At 36.8% G+C, this 15,441-nt stretch overlaps 1 protein-coding gene across 1 annotated transcript; it reads left to right on the top strand.

Annotated features, from left to right (window-relative positions):
• The first annotated feature begins 437 nt into the window (after window positions 1-437).
• LOC141431613 (uncharacterized) lies at window positions 438-7,568 on the top strand. Its single transcript, XM_074092795.1, has 7 exons — window positions 438-528; window positions 2,791-4,179; window positions 4,712-4,865; window positions 5,857-6,118; window positions 6,191-6,314; window positions 6,401-6,561; window positions 7,273-7,568. The coding sequence occupies exons 1-7, from the start codon at window positions 468-470 to the stop codon at window positions 7,492-7,494; spliced, it is 2,373 nt and encodes a 790-aa protein (XP_073948896.1). The 5' UTR covers window positions 438-467; the 3' UTR covers window positions 7,495-7,568.
• The last annotated feature ends 7,873 nt before the right edge of the window (window positions 7,569-15,441 follow it).

The raw sequence follows: 15,441 nt of genomic DNA, 5'->3' as shown, positions 1-15,441 counted from the left end.
TCGTTTCGTTATTGCGTTACTGACAAGTGGTCATGGTTACGATTTTTCATGTCATTTTATCCTGGATTGTAAAAATGACGTGACAATTTTAAAGCAAAAAATAACAGCTTTACGGATAAATAGGTAAATTAAAAGATTTTTTTAATCGATATTTACTAACAGTTTAAATGAGTTTTTGACATTTGTGGATCTTTATAGTAGTAACTAAACGCAGCGCTACGAATGCGTTCAATGTATCATTGTAGGTAGATAAAGTTATTTCATGCCCTGATTATTATTTATCATTGCTTATTTAATTAATCTAACACTATGTTTTATGACAAAAAGGTGTAGAAATTAATATTAGAACGTGTGAGTTATGATTTGTCGAATGCTTTTTTTGGATGCTCTAATCTCTTTGCTTTGATTTGTCAAATGTCAAAGTTGTCAACGGAAAATACGAATCAAACAAAAAAAAAAAAAATAAAATGTCTGTTGGCTCTCACATTTCTTTAGTAGATTTATCGAAACAATTTCCATTTCAAATAGGTAAGAATTACCTATATATTGTATTAGACTACTTTTCTTAATTTATGTAGGTAGGTTAGTCTATATTTAAGTTTTAAGTATTGAGCGCAATTATTAAAGGTTCTGACGCTTTGTACTAAATTCAAAAAACGCCAGATTCGCGAAACGCCAGATTCGCACGATGCCAGATTTCAGATTCGCAGAATATCAGATTCGCATTGTACCAGATTCGCAGAACGCCAGATTCGTATCTTGTCAGCATTATTTACCATTTTCGGCTCAGGCTCGTTGTGTTTGTTGTTTGGTTCAAATCCGGCCTCGCCCCTCTGAGTTTTTTTTCTCTTTTTTTCATGTGCGAAATTACATCTGAAATTCACCACGAGCTTTACGGTGAAGGAAAACATCGTGAGGAAACCTGCACCAACCTGCGAAGCAATTCAATGGTGTGTGTGAAGTTCCCAGTTCGCACTGGGCCCGCGTGGGAACTATGGGCCTAGCCCTCTCATTCCGAAAGGAGGCCTGTGCCCAGCAGTGGGACGTTTTTAGGCCGGGTTGATGACTGCGAATCTCCGCGGATTCGCCCGCATTAGAAATAGTTTAATGCCGTCTTAACTGAACTGTTGTACCTATGAAATTTTTGAAATACCTACACCACCATATACAACGACAAAATTAACAGTACACGATTATTGTTACCATGGCAACGACATAAATAAATGTCTTGGAGTTTGGCCTGAAAAAGTTTACGGTAACAATTGGAAAGGGGGCGTTTTCAAAAAAAAGTGTACTGTTTCTTTTTTTTTTGAAATTTTGGAAATAAATGGTTTTTCCTTCTCAGAATCAACAGCACAATCGATTCAGATAGTTTATAAAAATGTCCCCTTCAAAAATTTCAGTTTTGCGACGTTTTTTTTATACACAGTATGGGGGTGACAAAACTGACAGACAGACACACATAGCGGTCAAACTTATAACACCCTTTTTTGCGTCGTGGGTTAAAAAAAAAGAAAGGCTAGGTACACTTTTTTTTAAAACGCTCAAGGACAACGTTCGTTTGCACAACGCCATCTACTTGATTGCAAACGAAGTTAGACAGTGCCTTCTATTCTTGTTTAAACTTAAAATATTATCCCTCGCGAACGCATTACCGGTATATCAAGTATCTTGACTTAATGCAGATTTTTGACTATCTGTACGCCAAGTTTCATGTAAATCCGTTCAGCCGTTATGGCGTGATTGAGTAGGTAACAAACATCTAAACATCCAAAAATCTTCACGAACTTTAAAATTTTATACCTAATATTAGTAGGATGACTGATTGATTAATATTAATGATTACTTACTAATTACTTTTTGGGCGTACATTAAAGTCTTAATATAACTTGGTAGCCTCTACCTGTTGGAGGTTGATTTACACAATCTCGCTTTGCATACATTCTTTAAACTATAGGTTTTGTTCTTGGTTTTAGTCTTGTATTTTCTTTTATTTATGCCACGGAGGTGTCTCACTTGGTCCCCCATTTCAGCGCCTACATATTTGTCAATATAAGAGCGAAATAAGACGAGAAACGAGACAAATAAACTAAGTAAAATATGAATACTTATATCGTTTCTCTTTCGTAATAAATAAATAATGTTTATTTTCGACATTTTGTGTTTTTAATCAAAAATCAGTAGTCCCTCAACCCAACTACCAGCTATCCCACCCCAATGTAAAGTTCTGCACATACTTGTTATTCATTTTGTTCAAGGTTATACCTACATATAATTAACAATGTGACACGTGGGGTCATACAATTCCGCAGAATTGCAGGAAAATCTTGCCTCAAGTACAATCGAAAAAACTGAATTGCGTACCAGGGTGGAACCTATTCGTTGCAAGTGTCATGTTGATATTTTCTAAATATAATATCAGCTTACATTCTAATCATTGTGAAATTGATTGTGAAAAAGTTCCACCTTGATACGTAATTCTGTTACCCTGTCTGTATGTAAAATCTGGTCAGCTGCTGTGCCCTTAGTGTACGTTTTCGGTTACAAAATACGTCTCGATCGCGTTCGCGTTAAAATCTCAATTTGTATGGAAACACGAACATCGCAAACGTTCCGCTAGAAGCGCTGTTCGTGTTTCCATATAAATTGAGATTTTAATCCAAACGCGATCGAGACGTATTTTGTAACCGAAAACTTACACCAAGGGTACTGAACACGACTTTTACAGCAGCTGTAGGTTGAGCTTCAAATTTTGTTTATGTACTTATCGATTGATCTATTAATATATAGATGAAACTATTAAGGCGGCGATATGCTTCGGTGAAACATTAATAATAAGCTGTGGACACTATGAAGGGGAGGTCGATGGGTCATCCGACTCTGAATGGTCCTGCTTCTCGTCAACGGAGAGCCAAGAATCAATCCCACCAGTCAAAGACAATGAGCAAAAAAAGTTAGAAGTTAAGGAAAAAGTAGAAGAAGAAGCAGTCGAAGAGGAAAACGGAGACGATGAACATGATTTCCACTTTTACTTTTTTCCGGATTGTACAAAACCCCTACCTCCTGCAAACAGCAAAGCAAGCGTTTTAGTAGGGCCCGATGGTTTTCCAGTCGTAAACCCTGTGGCTAAAGGCATTCAGTTTTGCACTTGTTATAATGACAAAGCTGGCAAATGTGACTGTTTTGCTAAACTACCTTGCTATTGCGGAGCAAAAGCTGCGACGGAATGTACATGTGGCCAATTAGAAACAATATGCATCTGTGATGAATTTAAACCAACTACCGTATGCGAATGCAAGTCAAGCGAGGTTTGCGTGTGCCACCCAGAAAATAAACCCTACCCTACTTGCACTTGTGACCAAGTTGATAAGCCCTGTTTTTGTCACCCAGGAAAGTTTCCAACTCCTATATGCGCTTGCAAACGTAAACGTAAAAAACCTACATTAGACGATATACAGTCTGAAGGAGAAGAAAACGAATCTGAAATAACAGAAATCGAAGCGGAACAGGAACCTTGTGACTGTCAAAAACCAGAACCAAAAGATCCCTGTCTTTGTCTTAAAGGCAAAGTTTGTATTTGCAAGCCAAATATGTGCATCTGTGGCGTCCAAAAAAACTGTCTTTGCGACCCTGCAGAAGGCAAGGTTAAATGTAAAGACCAGGTGGATAAATTGATCTGTAGCTGTGAAGTCTCAAAACAATGTTTATGCGACAAGAACTCACCAGAAGGTTGCAAGTGTTATCCCAAACCACCGTGTTGTACCTGTGGGAATGCCGAAGATTGTGCTTGCTTCACTGTGTGTGAGTGCGCTCAGCCTTGTCTTTGTGACACACAACCTGAGAAAAAAGAGTGTGTCTGTCTAGATACGCCAACAAGTGCACCAGAATGCACTTGCACTGTCAAACAAGACCAAGGATTGAAGTTAAAGAAAAAAAGAATTGGCAAGCATGGTTATCGTTGGTGCCATGATGTGGATCCTCGGCATACGTACTTTGATTATGCGTACGATAGACATGATAAAATATCCTACAAAGAGCAAGAGCGGGAGAAACTAAAAATTTTAGGATTATATGACGAAAAGGAAGAAGCTGAAACATGTGCGGTTCACGAAGTGAAGGCTCCACCTTATAAAAAGAAAATTAAAAAGCAATCTTTAGATTGCTGTAGCACTGTTGGAGGCAAGTCAATTACTTATTATTACCTATAGACTTAGGGGCTGTTTCACCATGTATTGATTAGTGTTAACTGACGGTTAAATGTGATGCCGTCTCTATTTGTTTTGTTCGAATAGACGTAGACGGCATCACATTTAACCGTCAGTTAACACTAATCAAGAGATGGTGAAACAGCCCCTGAATATCGCCCTCGAAGACTTTCGTTAATGTTATGTCCTATTTTTAACCTCAGACGCAAAAAGAAGGGTGTTATAAGTTTGACCGCTATGTGTATCTGTGTGTCTGTCTGTGGCACTCTTAAACGGGTGGACCGATTTGAATGCGGTTTTTTTTTATTTAAAAGCAGGTTTTCTGGCGATGGTTATTACTTATTAGACATAGACATGTTTTTTAAAACTTTTTTTCACACATGGCCAATACAATTATTATAAGAATGGCTTTCTCTTGAGGCGGCAATGCCGGCTATCCATGTATTTATTGAGTATAAAGTTTCAATAATAATAATAATAATTTTTAAACTTGTTTTCTATTGTAGGGATGAGCATTAACGTAGAATGTCTAGGTGAAGACAAAGACAAGTTTCTCGTTCAAGTGGTTTCACATTCGTCGAAAGAAGGAGCTAAGGCGGGAACGAAGCTTGTCAGTATTTTGGATATGAATCTCCATACGATGGAAGAAAATCGAACAGAGTAAAACCTTTATCAGAACTTTTTGACTATCTTCATTTTGTCTAACACACAGCACTTCCACCATACCTACCGAATATTTTTACCTTCTAATTGTTTTCATAAAGTATTTATTTACTGTCGTAGTTGGACAAGTTGCCACCGGCAGTGGTTCTTGCGCTCCGACTTCTGGCCGAATGGTGTGGTGTTGTCGCTTTAGGAAAGCCACAACAGAAAACCTTAGATAGTTTTTAGGGTTCCGTAGCCAAAGTGGCAAAAACGGAACCCTTTTAGTTTCGCCAAGTCTGTCTGTCTGTCTGTCCGTCCGCGGCTTTGCTCATTGACTATCAATGCTAGAAAGCTGTAATTTTGCACGAATATATATGTAAACTATTCCGACCAAATGGTATAATAAAAAAATCAAAAACAATTTTTTTTAGAGTACCTCCCACAGACGTAAAGTGAGGGTGTTTTTTTTTCTCATCCAACCTTGTAGTGTGGAGTATCGTGGGATAGGTCTTTTAAAACCATTAGGGGTTTGCTAACACGATTTTTCGATTCAGTGATTTGTTTGCAAAATATTCAATGTAAAGTGAAAATTTTCATTAAAATTGAACACCCCCCCTCTAAAATCTAAAACGGTGGGTGAAAAAATTTGAAAAAATTCAGTATGGTAGTAAGTATATCAAACTTACAAGGAAAACTATAACGGTTAAGTTTTCTTGAGAATTATTAGTAGTTTAATAGTAAATAGCAGCCTAAGGTATAAAATATACCTAAACTTGGAATAAGTATTCCGTACAAAATACGAAATCCTTAGAAAAATATTAAGTACTTAATTTTTTCGTAATGGCTATGGAACCCTATTTTGGGCGTGTCCGACACGCTTTTGACCGGTTTTTTTATTGATATACTAAAATAAATAAATAAGTTCATGAACAGCAAGGCCCTGGCCGTAAATAAAGTGTGTTGTTGTATGTCGTCTTAAATGTATGATTTAATTACGTAATTGCAGACACATAACACAGAAGGATTTGACCAAAGAGCGCCGGAGTTATATGGCGATATGTGAAAACGGTTATTACAATAAGGTGACCCGTATTTGTGGTGAACAAGACGTCGTCAAACGCTTCTACCACAACTTTGAGGATGCCCGCCTGTTTTTGCTTGAGGGCGCTAATGTTGTTTTACTGAGATACTTCGGACTCAGCCGCTACAGGGGCAATATAAGAACAGAGACTGTTATGATGAATGGAACTATTTGCGAAAGCATATACGTAAGATGTTTGTTTTTTTCTTTCATTTCAAACCATCCATAACGATTTATGAAACTAACCGATTTTACGCAGGTCTGCCATGGTGTTAGCCAAGCAATCGTAAATGGCAAATCTCTGTTCGTTTGTAAGGTTGAACGCCACATCATAGAGCCCAATGGAATCCTTCATCAAACACTATCAGTGCTAACCTTGAGAGGTACCGTTTCTTATATGATTTCACTTAGAACCTTACTCATTGCTTTTCTAGTGTGCTTGTTCATATTTATAATTTATGAATTTTAGGTTACCTCGTGAGCCATGAATGGGCCAACAATAGCTACATCATTCACATAAATCCACTTCTGAACATTGTCCCTGAAAAAGATTTAATCGAGCCTCATGTGCCTTTGCGGGAAAATTGGCGTGAAGACTTACAGCTTTTGTCGGACTACTTAGACTTCAAGGTACGAACAGCTTGCTTAAATTGCTTGGCTATTACAAGTCTTTATTTGTCACCAGTTTTATAGGTAGGGACGAAAGTTAATTATGCATGGAAGCACTGTTCTGTACCACTACCATGAGTTTACAGTGACCGTACTCGATAGCGACGGCGTAAATTATTTGTATGGAGAATTGTACAGCGCCTCTACAAATAATTTACGCCGTCGCTATCGAGTACGGTCACTGTAAATTCATGGTAGTGGTACTGGTGTAGTCCGCTTCAGAATTCTTAAATTCGCGTAAGTAATATATTACAATCTCTACGTCAGGTAGAACCTAATTTTCATAAACCATTACCCTTTAGTAATTTTTTACAGAGGTTTCGTGAATATATTGGCATTGATGAGATTTTGATAATACCTAAAGCTTTTAATCAACGACGACCGTATAGCCCAGTGGCTAGAGAACCTAACTACGAAGCTTGAGGTTCTGGGTTCGATCCTTGGTCGGGGCAGATGTTTGTATGAAAAATACAAATTTTTACTCTCGAGCCTTGGGCATTTAGTATGTATTTAAGTATGTATCTATCTATTTATGTATGTTTATCCGTTGCTTAAAACCCATAAAACAAGCTTTGCTTACTTTGGGACTAGGTCAATTGGTGTCAAGTGTCCTATATAAAAAAAAATATAAATAATAATCTTGGCGAGTTTTCACGAATGTTATGTGTACAGAGCACCAGAACGTCAGAAGGTGGTCGCTACGTGTCCGAGAGTGGAGCCCTGACCAATACAGTCCGAGACTACCTGCAGGCACTGCTAATGCTGCGCCCACAAGATGCACTCCATTTCACGCGCCATTACTTCGGCAGCGCCCTCTCAGCTCTCGATCTACCACACGATGAGTATTTTGATTCGTGCAACAAACATGTCCGGTACTACTTTTTTGAAGATTAGGGTTATAACCTTTGGAGAAACATATTGTAAAATTTTTGATTATATTTTGACTTTGACTAATTTTGGGGTCTTAACTTTCAGTATTTAATTATCGCTCTACATGATGATCTCACCTAATCTTATTTTAATATTTTGCTATTTGAATTTGAATTACTTAGCACCTATTTATTTAATACATTAAGCTTAATCTATCAAGCAAGATTATGAAATGCGCTCCTTGCGTCATATAACTAGGTCACTGAAAATGGATCAAATATAGAAACTAGTGCGGTTCACTGGGCTGGAATTAAAGTTTTAAAAGAAACAGCCGCGAGGTAGGAAGAATAAGTTAGTAAAGAGTAGTAATCTCGGGTCCGTGTGGGTTGTTTGCCCGCCTCAAAACTCAAAAGAATAGTTAATAAGCCTTATAGTATAGCACACATTGCTTACTTTTCTTGTAACGTATGGTTTTGAATGGGCTTTTCCAATCGCGAATGTGAAAGTGTGTGGAAGAAGTGTGGAATGGCAATTCACATCTGCGGTGACTCTTTTGTGTCGATTTAACTTTTCTGTGTTGGACTTGAATTTGGATTCAAAAATTGATTTCTGAAGCCAGTCTCAGGAAATTTGGCTTCATCACAACTCCGTAATTTATAAATTATCGCGCATCAATAATACTTACATATTATCAATGTCAACGTTCGTGAGTACGTGCGTGCTTGCGTGCGTGTATGTGTGTGTATGATAGTTATTCTTGCACACTAAAACGGCTGAACAAATTTAGGTCAAATTAGGTTGGTTAGGTTCCTGAATGCCTACGCGTGCGCGACGCGGTTAAAGTCTAGTTATATATAATCTGGTGAGTGTTGTAGTAAAAGAGAGTTATTACTACTTCAGTGAGTATACTTAGAAAGCATAAGCGTTAATAAGAAATAAGCCGTCAGAATCAGCTTTTCATACTTAAAAATCAAATTTTAAATTTACTCAAACGCTGGGAATAATAACGATTAGATTACGGTTAATTCCGATGAAGTGTTGAAAGTTTTTCTATGACGGCTAAAACATAGATGTCGCTAGTGTCGCTGTTTAAGTGACTAAATAAGAAACAAACAAGCTGAGATATGAAATTCGAAATTTACCACGAGCTTTGCGGCTAAGGAAAACATCGTGAGGAAACCTGCACAAACCTGAAAAGCAATTCAATGGTGCGTATGAAGTTCCCAATCCGCACTGGGCCCGCCTGGGAACTATGGTCCAAGCTCTCTTGTTCTGAGAGGAGGCCTGTGCCCAGGAGTGGGACGGTATATATGCTGGGATGGGAAGCTGAGATATGTGGTGCATAGGAGTAATTTTTGTCTGTACTCCTGTCCAGTGGTGGTGTAGGGGTATAGCAGCATGGAATGGCTGAGGACTGGGTTCGATTCCCAGCGCTGGTCTCTTTTTCTGGTTTTTCTGTGCATCTTATTTGAGTTTGTATTTTCGATTACGTTCGCGTCTTACCCAGAATTAATTACTTACCGTTTGGCAGATGTGGGAAAGGTTATTCATAACGACAAGTCGTAACTCTGATAATATTCATTATAATGTAGGTAAAGCACAAGTTTGACAAGTGAGATGGGCAAACGTGCGTAATGTTAATCAAGTATTTTGTATACCCATCCGAGGGATTGCGTATGTCACGCGAGATCCCTCCGAACAAAATGACAAAACTGCGCTAAGGGAAACCCCGGGACACGAAAGGAATTTTAATTTTTTGTTCCTTTTCCACAAAGGAATTTATTATTAAGTTTCACATCACAAGCATACGATATGAAATGAAAGCCAACCCCAATTCTATTTGCCTTTCCCTTGAAGAGGAATTTTGATACCACTCAGACCCGTGGCCTGTTATAATAGGAATGCGAGGAGAACGACGTCTCGGACTCTATCCACTCCGCCGGGGTCGGATGATCAGGTATTCAATGCACCTCGATGTTCAAAGACTAATATTCTCGCTAACATTTTTCTTATATTTTTCATTTGGACTTTCTATTAATTACGAGGACTATCTTCTAATAATACCTTTAAACGAGCAATTCTTCTATACATATAATCAGAATCAGAATCTCGGAATCGGGTCCAACGATTTCGGTGAAATTTGGTATGCTATGTAGGAGTTTTCGGGGATGACAAATCGATCTAGCTCGGTCCTATCTCTAAGAAAACGCTTATTAACGGGTTTTAGCCCGAACAAAGCTCGGTCGCCCAGGTACTGATCTAGTTAAAAAAGCTGTTGATTTAATGATTTGCTGTGTTCTATAGTAAACAGGCAACACCTAAGGGTATAAACAACTAAAGGACTCGAGAAGTTGTCACAATGACGTTGTGACAGCGCTCGAATAGACAATGCAATGGTGTGTTGTTGTGTGTTACAGTTTTTCTTTTATCAAAATGTACAATCTGGACTTATTTCAATTTTGCATCAATTTAAGTAAAGCGAATCGGAGAGTTCGAAATCGACCAATAATACCGGGTGTGGCCTGTAATACGAGCAAAAAATTAAAACATAGATCGTCCTCGTCACTGAGCAACATTAGTTCACCGAGTTTTAAAAATTATGGAGTCTTTGAATTTACCTTTTTTTTTCATACAAATTAAATACTGCTAGCAATGTACGCCATCCTAGAACACAACCTGACGTCGCCTGTCACGCTACAAACATCAAGCATTTTGCTTTACATTGCTTCTTCGATTAAACTTAAGTGTAATAAAAATTAAAAAAAAACTAATTATTTTTAAAAGTCGCTGAACTAATGTTGTTCAGTTTGACGAGTATGATCTATGTTTTAATTATTTGCTCATATTTCAGGCCACACCCGGTATAGTCACATTATAGAAAGAGCAGGATGAGATGAGGATTTCAGCTAATGTGAATGATTGATTCGGCTCAATTGCTAGGTACGTTAATAGAAAAATAATGTTTCTTGCATAAACTGAGGAGTGTACATAGTCGATATGCAACAATAACAGTTTCCTGACTCTTTTCGGGCATACCTAACCATATATTCAGATAGACAAAACCCTGCAAACTGGGTCGGAAGGTTTGACGAGTCCTTAAGAAATATTAACTTTAATGTATCTTCACACTGATCTGCCATAATTGAAAAAGTTTATTGATGCCATTGAAATCTATGTATCTACCTTTCCTAAAATGTTGATGATTGACGCACTCATTTAAATTTAGTGGCTGAATTTGCTAGTCTGCTTATTTTGCTTAACACAGGTATAATAATGCACGATAAAGATTATTTAGTTGAATTACTTAACGAACTTAAACTATGTATTAATAACATTAATTAAATGTAGGTACGGTTTAAGCGAAACCGTGATGAGACAATCCGGGATTACCTCCCCTATTTATAACCTCCTGATTAACAGGGATGCCCATCAAAGTTTAATAGGGGAAACTAATAATAACTCCCTTGAAAATTGGTAAACGACTTACCTAACTCGAGTGCATCTACCTACAATAGAGATTTAAATTGTCTTGTTAAATTTAAACTGCCTTTAACCTAAGAATCGAATAAATTTACCCAATTACTATGTCTTCGCTGTCCATCTGTCTGTCTGTCTATCTGGTTCCTCTGTCTGTCCGTTACAGGGCTGTATTTACTCTATGAATTTAAACAGGTACCTAGTCAATTTTATTTTTTAATTTTGTTGTTGGCCGGCTTTTAGGGTTTTTAAGTACCTATTCCGTACCTCATTTATCAAAATGGACTCTTACAGGATACAACAAAGTGATCCTGTAAGAGTCCATCCATCTGTCCGTCCGTCCACCCGTCTGTCAGTTGTTCCTGATTCATCAGACATTATTTTCTCTCTTCTCTCTTTTCTAAGTTGCTGTTGCTACAATCTTGACAGCGTGGCGTCGTTGAAGATCAGTACTGAACTTTCATGGCAACCTTCATGGGTAGTAAATAATGTGGTGATTTTCCCTTGCCTTCCACATCGCAGAGCTGGAGTTTGGAGTTCGTACTTGATAATAGAGACTACTGCCCACTCTCACATTGGGTCCCTTCACCATTTGACCCACGGGAAGAGATGTGTCTGTCCTATGCTAAAACCACGCACAGCACGGACACTACATTTATGTGTGAGCTTAAATTAATAACTAGAATTTAAGATTTCCTAGTAGAACTCAGGGTCTATTGCGTAACGTTTCTGGCGCGCGCGATCGCTATCAAATGACAGTATTCGCATGCAAGAACTGTCATTTGATTGTGATCGCGAGTGTCAGAAACGTAAGAAAATACAGCCTCGGGACTTGTTGTTGCAATATAGCATTGGTTTTGCCGGTTATTCAATTAGGTACCTAGATGAGAGTTTCCTTTGCTTACAAAATTCCATATACCTATTAGACTAGGTGACATTATTATCACCCACTGTTTAATTGGCACAGGCCACGGAATTAATTCATCAAGCTGGTTGATGACGTTAAAATATTCATTACTTAGCTTTATCCTCCATCCGAGACCCGGTGGTATTACAATAATTTAATGAGAACTATTATGAAACCAGCAAAAGGAAAGGCACGTTTTAAAAACGAATCGAGGGTAAAAAATGTTGTCTTTAAAAATTAGAAGATTGTTAAAGACGTGTAATCTGATGTAGTATGACGTTAACCGGGTTTATGCTTACTTTTTTCGAAGCCTCGGTGGCCTAGTGGTAGCCCTTTTGCCTCTCAAACAGAGGGTTGTGGGTTCAAACCCAGGCTCGCCCTGGAATTTATGTGCGAAATTACATTTGAAATTAATAATAAGCTTTACGATGAAGGAAAACGTCGCGAGGAAACCTGCACAAACTTGTGAATCATTTCAATGGTGTGTGTGAAGTTCTCCATTCGCACTGAACAGGGGCTCAAGCATTCTTATTATGAGAGGAGACCTGTGGATAACGTGTGGGCTCCACAGAAAAACAGCGTTGCTGCACATAACGTGTGGCAACACATGCTGAGTGGAGGCCTTTTCGGTGTCCTGTCATGTCACTACGTAACTTAGTTTTTATTGTTAGTTTTAGTGTATTAGTCCTATTACTGTAAGGTGGTGGTACTGATGGCCCCAAATAAATCTATCTTTCTTTCAATTAAAATTTAGTTACAATCCCGATTATTCGTAAATAAAATATGTTTTACCCAACTGTGGCAGTACTTCCGTTGTGTTTTGATCGCCCTAGTCAGAGCTGCGAACTTAAATTCAATTAAATTAAATTTAATTTTAAATTCACTTAAATTTAAATTATTCAATTAAAATTATTTCATTTCATTCAATCAATTAAATCACTAATTGATAATAATTGTAATAACTAATAAGGTGTGTTTATATTATGTAAAGTTTTTTTTTAAATCATTTATATTTTTCACCAAAACAAGGTAAAATAGTTGAATATTATATCTATAAAAACCGCTGCAACCAAATTAGCCTTTCAAGCATAGCTTATAACATTTGTTTTTGTCGATCTAGAATAATTTATTTGCTATCATTGTTATTAGAATACCATAAAACCGTTTTTCTAAATATTAATACCTATTATTATTCTTCAGTATCTTAATTTTTTCTACCAAATCTTTTTAATTTTCTTTGACTTCATTTTTACTCGACTGCCCGAAGGAGGGTTATGTTTTTCGAGCGTATGTATGTAAGTATGTAAGTAAGTATGTATGTATGTAAGTATGTATGTATGTAAGTATGTATGTATGTAAGTATGTTTGTATGTATGTATGTATGTATGTGAGTATGTATGTCCATTTCTTTGGTCCTCGCTGCAGCCTAAACGGCTGGACGGATTGTAACATATGAGGTATCATTGTATTCGTCATAACTGTCGGAGTGACATAGAGTATATAATATTTCAAAATGGCGTCTGCGAAAAAAAATATGCCGAAGAAATAAAAAAAAAATCTTTTACATTCTAACAATATGGGAATCAAATGAAAGCTAATAATTAGCCCATTCTTAATATATATGGGTTATAATACTTTTAATCTACTATTTTCACAGAAATATCAAAAAGTATAAAATAAAAAACATTAAATTTAAAAAATCAAAAACCCGACTGTCTTAAAAACTAAAAGGAAGAAAATAAGTCTAGTGGTCTAGAACTCTATCAAGAAGCTCATTTAAGGTTCAACAGTCGGGACCCATTCAAATCGTAACCAGCTCAAAAAATATTCGTAATGGGTCCCGACTGTTGAACCTTAAATGAGCTTCTTGATAGAGTTCTAGACCACTAGACTTATTTTCTTCCTTTTAGTTTTTAAGGCAGTCGGGTTTTTAGATTTTTTTAGGTAAGTATAAGTTATAATTTATAGTTCATTTCATTTTCATATTAGATATAATCCTAACCTCATAGCTAGTTATGTCAGTTAAAACAATATTGATCAATTATCTATTATCTAAAATAACAATTACTTTGTACTCAAATTGTACTTAAAGACACTTAGATAGTATTAGATTAGGTTAGACCACCATTTACTTCAGGAATTACCAGTTCCACGAAAACTTAAAAGGTCTTTGTTTTATGTTGAAACCTAAATTGAAAATGTGAATTGGTTGTAAAGTAGTTATCTTAACCCTTTATAAGGCCCCATTTATTGGAACATACTATCACAGAATTAAAAGCAGCTATCGCAAAGGATGTTTTTAAAGCTAGAGTATTTTCAATAATTACAATGAATATTGTAACTTATTACTAAAAGAATAAGGTAGAATTTCCAAATCAATACATGTGGTCGCTAAATCGTCTCTCCCTTATCAAGGTTTAATCTTGTTTAAGAATTTGAAAATTATGGCAGGGCATGGTCTAAAGCTAATCTGATAGTGAGTATCTTTGATAGTTAAGCATCTTTTTACCCGTAACAGTGGTAAACTTTGGTGACACTTTAGTTTCCAAACACTTTCCAAATTATAATTAAATGGAACATTTACGCCTGCGTGGCCTAAGATTTGTATGTAGGTAATCAAATCAGAGTCATTTTACGACGTAAATACAAGTTTTTAACACTGGTTTCGCTGACGAGAATCACCTGGCACTTGAGTTTTTTTTTTTTTCTTTAAATAGCCTATACAGTGTCCCACTGCTGGGCAAAGGCCTCCCCTTTCTCCTTCCACTCGTCTCTGGCTTTGGCAAAATGTTGCCAGTCCGGCTGGAATCGCTCCAAATCGTCCCGCCACCTTCTTTTAGGCCTACTTATTTTACTTGGAACCCAATCATTGGTGACTTTGGCCCAACGATCCGGATGCATCCGGCAGACATGACCTACCCAGTTCCAGTTGAGTTTGGCGGTTTTTGTCCCCCACATCAACAAATCGGGTTTTTTCTTCATCAACAATTTTTCTTGATTTCCGTTAATTTCGACAGATTCGAGAGAGAGTTCATCAGGTATGGTAATTAACTTTTTAGATAAATAAAAAAAGATACATAATATAATATAACTCAAGTTAACACACAAATGAGAGACACAAAAAAACTTAGTTTCTTAATATTCTTTTGCTATACATATATGTCTGAAGTAAACACTACTTACGGACTAAAAAAATGCAATAAATTAAGAATCTTCTTTTTTTATACTGTTTATTGCCTATAAAAAACAATTTTATTAATTCTTGATTATCTTTTAAACAGTAAGAAGTAGTCTTCTAGTGTATTTCATTCGATCTTTTCAATTCGTTTATTTGACCTCTTGAATGCTCTCTTAAAGTTAAAGGAAGTCAAAAATAATAACTTTGTATAGGTATATCTTTTTCTCGAACTGCACAGGATATTCTTTCAAACCTTTTAAGATGTTTAGCTGCTGTAAGCACCTTAGAATTAATATTTCATGTATAATGAATAACTGCGCAAACCTTATTAAGCAGTCAAAAGTCACGTGCGATCATTTCTTCATTAAAATTTTATTGCTATGGACAAAATTGGAGTAGGAACCCCACA

Source organism: Choristoneura fumiferana, chromosome 10, assembly GCF_025370935.1.
Source record: "Choristoneura fumiferana chromosome 10, NRCan_CFum_1, whole genome shotgun sequence".
Lineage (NCBI taxonomy): Eukaryota > Metazoa > Arthropoda > Insecta > Lepidoptera > Tortricidae > Choristoneura > Choristoneura fumiferana.
The sequence above is the reverse complement of the archived record's forward strand: the minus strand, read 5'-3'. Positions and strand labels throughout refer to the sequence as shown.